General features: G+C 32.6%; 1 protein-coding gene across 1 annotated transcript in view; it reads right to left on the bottom strand.

Annotated features, from left to right (window-relative positions):
• Nucleotides 1-1857: 1857 nt before the first annotated feature.
• LOC107485966 (isopentenyl-diphosphate Delta-isomerase I) overlaps nucleotides 1858-5787 on the bottom strand; it is a 4808-nt gene continuing 878 nt past the window's right edge. Inside the window, exons 2-6 of the mRNA XM_016106509.3 lie at nucleotides 4525-4580; nucleotides 3648-3739; nucleotides 2966-3068; nucleotides 2740-2877; nucleotides 1858-2380 (exon numbers count right to left, since the gene is read on the bottom strand). Of these exons, the coding sequence (XP_015961995.1) occupies nucleotides 2127-2380; nucleotides 2740-2877; nucleotides 2966-3068; nucleotides 3648-3739; nucleotides 4525-4580 (643 nt within the window). The 3' untranslated portion in view covers nucleotides 1858-2126. The remainder of the gene's footprint in view (nucleotides 2381-2739; nucleotides 2878-2965; nucleotides 3069-3647; nucleotides 3740-4524; nucleotides 4581-5787) is intronic.

Here is a 5787-nt window from a genome sequence, read left to right as displayed (position 1 = left end):
GATTTAGTTAAATTTATTAAACTATTTAATAATTTTAAATATTAACTTAATAACCGTACTATTATGCTTTTTCAAAGGACAAGGAAGTATTTTTTTATAATAGATTTAATTAAAAAAAGAAAAGCATTATATACAATGTGTATTTTTTGTAACGAAAAAGTCTTAGGGTCAGTAATTTTTGTGTTTTGTTACTAGCACTTAATTATAAAAAAAAGTGAATGATCTCTTACTATTGAATATAATCTCACATTATTAAAAATATTATTGATAGCCAATTAATGGTTACAAAACATAAAAATTGTTGTCCCTTAACATTCTTCTTTTATAAATTTGACCAAAAAAAATTATTTTTTTCCATTTTTTCAAATTCTTTAATATTATTATTTATATGCTAAAAACATACATATATTTGTATAAAAGTACAGTTGTTATTGAATTATGTATTTATGGATTGAAAAAACCAATTTTTATTTATTTATACTCTTAATGTTTTTATGCCAGATTCTTAGATTATATATTATATTTTTCAAGTATTTATTGATCAGTGGAGATCATCATAATCATAGAAAAAAATATTTATATTAAGAAAGGATATTTTTTCTAATATATTATTCCTTCAAGCACCCAAATTAAAGTTAAATATGATCTCAAACATATCAAATTTACATGACAATGAATAGTTATTAGTAACAGTAAAATATCACTGTCACAAGTCACCACAAGATATTATAAAACATTAAAACAAATGAAGAGTGGACAATAGCGTGAGTTGTTGATTGATTTGGGATATATCTAACACAAACCTGTACAGGTGTGAACAAACTCCAAGTCATTGATACTTTAATTGTGTGAACAAAGACATTTCATATGTTTAAGATTGCTAATCACCACCGGCAAAGGAAAAAGCTCGCTGACTAATTAAATAATTAGAATTTGTTTAAAGTGGGGCTTATCTGAATTAATTTAGTGGCTTAGGCGTCTGCTATTTGATTAAAATAATAATAATAGAAAAGGGTCACTAGACAAGTGCTTTTCTTAATTTCAGCAGACTACTAGGGTGGGTGTCACTGCAACACAACTACTACTCATAACAAAAACATATGCTAAGCTGTAAAAGAAGATTATAATCTGCATCTGCACACGTGATCACGGGGCTCCTTGATTCACTGTCCCACAAAGAAAGAATCTCTCTAATCATGCTTTATTCAAATAACTATCTTTTAACATCAAAAGATATAGATCTCTAATCATGCTTTCCGGGAAAAAGTAAAAATAAAAAATTCTCTAGTCGGCTACAATGATAGCCTTAAAGGTAAGAATTGCTCAATCTTATAAAAACCTTTATCTCTAAGCAATATGAAATTCTATTGCTAGAACTCTTCGGAGTTATTTATTTTATAATTCGATTCTTATCTTTCATTTAATTCCTATTCTTCAAAACTCTCAAGTTTAGTTGAAAACAGATACCTTTTCTTTGTTTATTATTTTACATAGTATAGCCTTTTTTTTTAATCAAAGGTATTAGATACTTTATTGCTCAAAAGACCATTACATCAGAAAAGGCATTCCCAAAAGAAAAAAATAGAACTCATAAGAAGCTAAAAGAAGAAGAAATATAGTATAGTTCTTACCTTAGTATAGTTAAAAAACTCATGAATCATGTACAACAATATTTGCAAATCACCCAAAACCAAAAACGAGAAAAGATCAAATCCACGTTAATACAGTATATTATAGTGAATATTTTTTTTAAAAAAAAGTTGTTTTGATTAGAGAGAGCAGTTTTTAACCAAAAAGATTCATAAAATATCAAGAGAACAACTACCATAGCTTCTTACAGAGCACACTTGGCAAACGTAAAAATCCTAATTTCTTTTTTATTTTTATTTCACATATAATAGAATTGTTCTGCAAGTTATAAGATACACGGCGGTAATAAAGTTCTGGTTATTATCAATAACAGACACGATCAACAATTCAACATTATTGGCCACAACTACGAAAATCATTTTCAATCAGTTCAAATATTTTTGGTACAAATACAATAAGGACCAAATTTTATTTGCTTAAAATTATAGCTACCCCTCATACCATATCTTAAACATCTGTGATATATTTCTTTTCTTTTAACTCAACTTATGAATGGTTTTCATGTCAGCAACCTGTCCCAAAGTTCCTTGCTCAAGATGGTCCCACCATTTGAACAAGAAATTGTCCACAACGAGTCTGAACCATGGCGACAGCTTCAAGCCTCCCTCGCCGGCATCGGCTTTCCTCAGTAGCTCCTTCAACTGGTCACGATTCACATACCTGATATCAGCAACTTCATCTGGATTAGGGTTCACCTTAACATCCCTGACGATGAACAACAGATAATCCACTGCAATCGTAGGAGAGGGCACAGAAAATATCAGTTAGTGATGTCACAAAAGAACATCTATCCTGTAAGGAATTGAAGCAAAAAGTTAAGGAAAACGTGTGGTAAATCTGGAATATAAACAACCATAGTGCGTGCCTGATTTAGGATCAAATTAACAAAATTAGATTGACTAAGGGTGCATTTGTTTAAGCTTTGGGGGAAAAAAAGATTTTACAACTCAATTCTTCTACGTCATGGGAAAAGCAAAAAAGATCTAAATATGAATAAACAGATTTGTTCAGTTTTAAAAAGTGATTTTCAGGTATAATAAGGTAAAACAGACACAACCTAAAGCTTGAAACTAATTAAGCTCAGCTTACATTCATGTTCTCCCCATTTGCCATCAGAAGGTGCCTTGTAAAGTATGCGGCCCAAAGGCAAGAACTGATCAACTGGCACATCTTCAGCAACAATACCAAGCTCGTCCAAAAGCTTCCTCTGGGCAGCGTTTCTCACTCCTGGAAATGCAAGAAGCAGCATTACTTAGCAGTGATAACAAAGAAGATCATAGTCTTTCAAACAAAACAAAAGCTAAACACAACATACCGAGCGCATCCTCCTCAATAAGCTCAGATTCGCGGTACAGTGGATGGCTGCAGCAGGTGTTTGTCCACACAAGAGGGAACGTTACCTTTGTGCCAGATCGTTGCTTCATAAAAAATAGAGAATCTTAGCCAAGACATCGAATTACGGAGCCTAATATTCGAAAACAGACATGCAAACATACAGATGTTCTAACCCGTAGGCATGCGGAAAAATACAGATAAGAAGCAATGGCTGAATTCAGATATAGCACAAGAATAAACTCACAAACTACATACATTTAAATGTCAACACTATTCATAGTTCAATAATTCAAAATTTATCTGATGGTATATTACCAGAAATTTCAGAATGGAACAACTAAAGTAACATCATAAATGTTGTTACAGTTATGACCTTGTTACTCAACCATTTGTTTGGAGGAACTTTTAGCAAGTGACCATGAAGACTGTGTGTCCTTTGTTTTCATAGTGAACAATGATCAGACTCAAGTTGTCATACTTAGAAAAGGCTACACAACATCACTTGTAAAAGTGCACCATTGAATTAATTGATACTTGATATTAAAAAATTATCCCCCTGTACATATACCCAAGACTGGTCCCTAGCTCACCTAATCATTTTCATGCAGATTTAAAACCTTTTATTCATGAGCATACACAAAATTATAAACGGAAATACATACCTGAAGAAGCAACTCATACTTTGAGTTGAACAGGAATACACTGAAAGCTCTGTGCAGCAAATTTTCAGCTTCAATCTTTTCCATCAAGTGACCTAAATTGAAGATGCTCAAACTAATTAATTACCCATGGCTGTGGGCCCAGAAGGAACAGCATAACTTAACAACAGAAATAACTTTTGAGTTATAAAAACACCAAAACATTTCCTGGAAACCAGTGTTACTTTTCAACATGGCACTGCCAGATATTGCATTAATTTCTGGTATCCAGTCATCACATTTGCTCAAAATGATTGTCACTAATATACAGCAAATATGAAATTTTAATTCATATGTTAGGCTTGTATCCTATGTACTTAGCAGTTTGTTTTTATTACTTAAAATAAGTTTATAATGAACAATACAATGAACAACTTTGCAAACATCTTCTAAATGCAAGATTGGTGAACCATGTTGCTATCTTGCATAGGTGCAGGATTAAGTATCATAAAATGCACCAATACAGAGAGTAAAAGAGAATATTTATATTTAAATAAGGCGCATTGTTGGTAAATCATTCTAACAATCTACTAATTAATACAATTACTGTAACCAATTCTATGCTGACTATGCATAATAACAATTATACACACCAAAAGCTTCACAGAAATGGATATCACGGTATTACATGACAGCCAACAACTTTAATTGAAAATATTTAACCATTTTTTCTCAAATCATATCAAAGAGTCAACATGGAATATTTAACGATGCAACATTCAAGCAATAAGATAACATCATATTTTAGAAACATTATAAATCATCATAAAACTATGTATTCTTCAGAAAACAAGAATTAGGAGATAAAATTGAAGCACATTTTTGCGGAAGCTTCACTTACAGTTGTATTTGGAATCATGACCAACCACGCGGTCGTTCTCATCCACCAAAATGCATCTGGAAAAGTTGCAACAGACAACAATTACAAATTCCAGCAAGATGAAGAACAAATGATGCATAAGTAAAAGTGAAGTATATAATATTTAAAATGTCAAAAGAGAAGCAAAGTGAAAAGGCATTAGTGATATCGATCTGGAAAACTGTGCATTAACCTCAAGAATGTAAAAACGCTACCCACAACACAAACAATAGACATTCAGAAATCCCACGGTGAAAACCGTTCTTTAAACTCCAAAAGTAACACAAAAGTTTAGAAACAAGCAATCAGTTCATCCTGACACAATTCGTGATTATGAATAAAACAATTACAAAGCGCGCGAAAAGTGGTAATAGGCCAGGGACCAGAATGGTAGAACTTCTCACTAAGATGGCAGCTCTACCTTCATGGTCTTATTGACAACTGTAAAAACACCGCAATCAGTGCAGCCATTAAATTTGTTCACTTCAATGTAAAGCAGCTAATTAGAGTCTATATTTATAATTTTAAAAATAGTCAGCAACAAACAGCTTAAGTTCTCAAGTTATGAATTTTAAATTTTTACAATATAAGATTGAGTACTTAATTTATTTGAAAATTTAATGATAAGCAGACAAATAGTTCACTTTCATTCCTCGGATCCCTGGGGGTTTCAAATTATTACTCTCGCGACACGCCACACGTGTAAATTTTGGCGCCTTAACGGCACAATTTTCCCTTTAGTGTGGATTTCGGCGCCTTAACGACACAATTTGCCTTTTAAGACAGGAGCATGCTCTTTTTGGCGCATTAACAGCTCAAACTTCCTTCAACTACCATGGTTAAAAGAAAACAGACACCTGTGCGCGCCTTTTGGCACGCAACGGCGGAAATCTGCTGTTAACTACTTTGGTTAAATTGGAAAATTGACACCAGTGTGCATATTTTGGCGCCATGACAGCACAAATTGCCTTTAACTACCTCACTCAATTAACATAGACAACGGACACCAGCAGCATAGCAGAATATATGAAAACTCTGAGGAAAACATTTTAATCAGCTCTTGTTATGAAGAGTCACAACAGTAAACACACACACAGCATAAGCATAAGTAAATTCCCCGTTTCAATTTCAACACCAAACAGCATAAGCAAACAATCCAATTTTAATCAAACCAAAACAATCACCATGCATCCAATTCCAAATTTCCAATCCAATGGCGCTACATCAATTTTTCATACGACAAAA

This window comes from Arachis duranensis, chromosome 4 (genome assembly GCF_000817695.3).
Source record: "Arachis duranensis cultivar V14167 chromosome 4, aradu.V14167.gnm2.J7QH, whole genome shotgun sequence".
Taxonomy (NCBI): domain Eukaryota; kingdom Viridiplantae; phylum Streptophyta; class Magnoliopsida; order Fabales; family Fabaceae; genus Arachis; species Arachis duranensis.
This window is presented reverse-complemented; position numbering and strand designations above follow the sequence as displayed.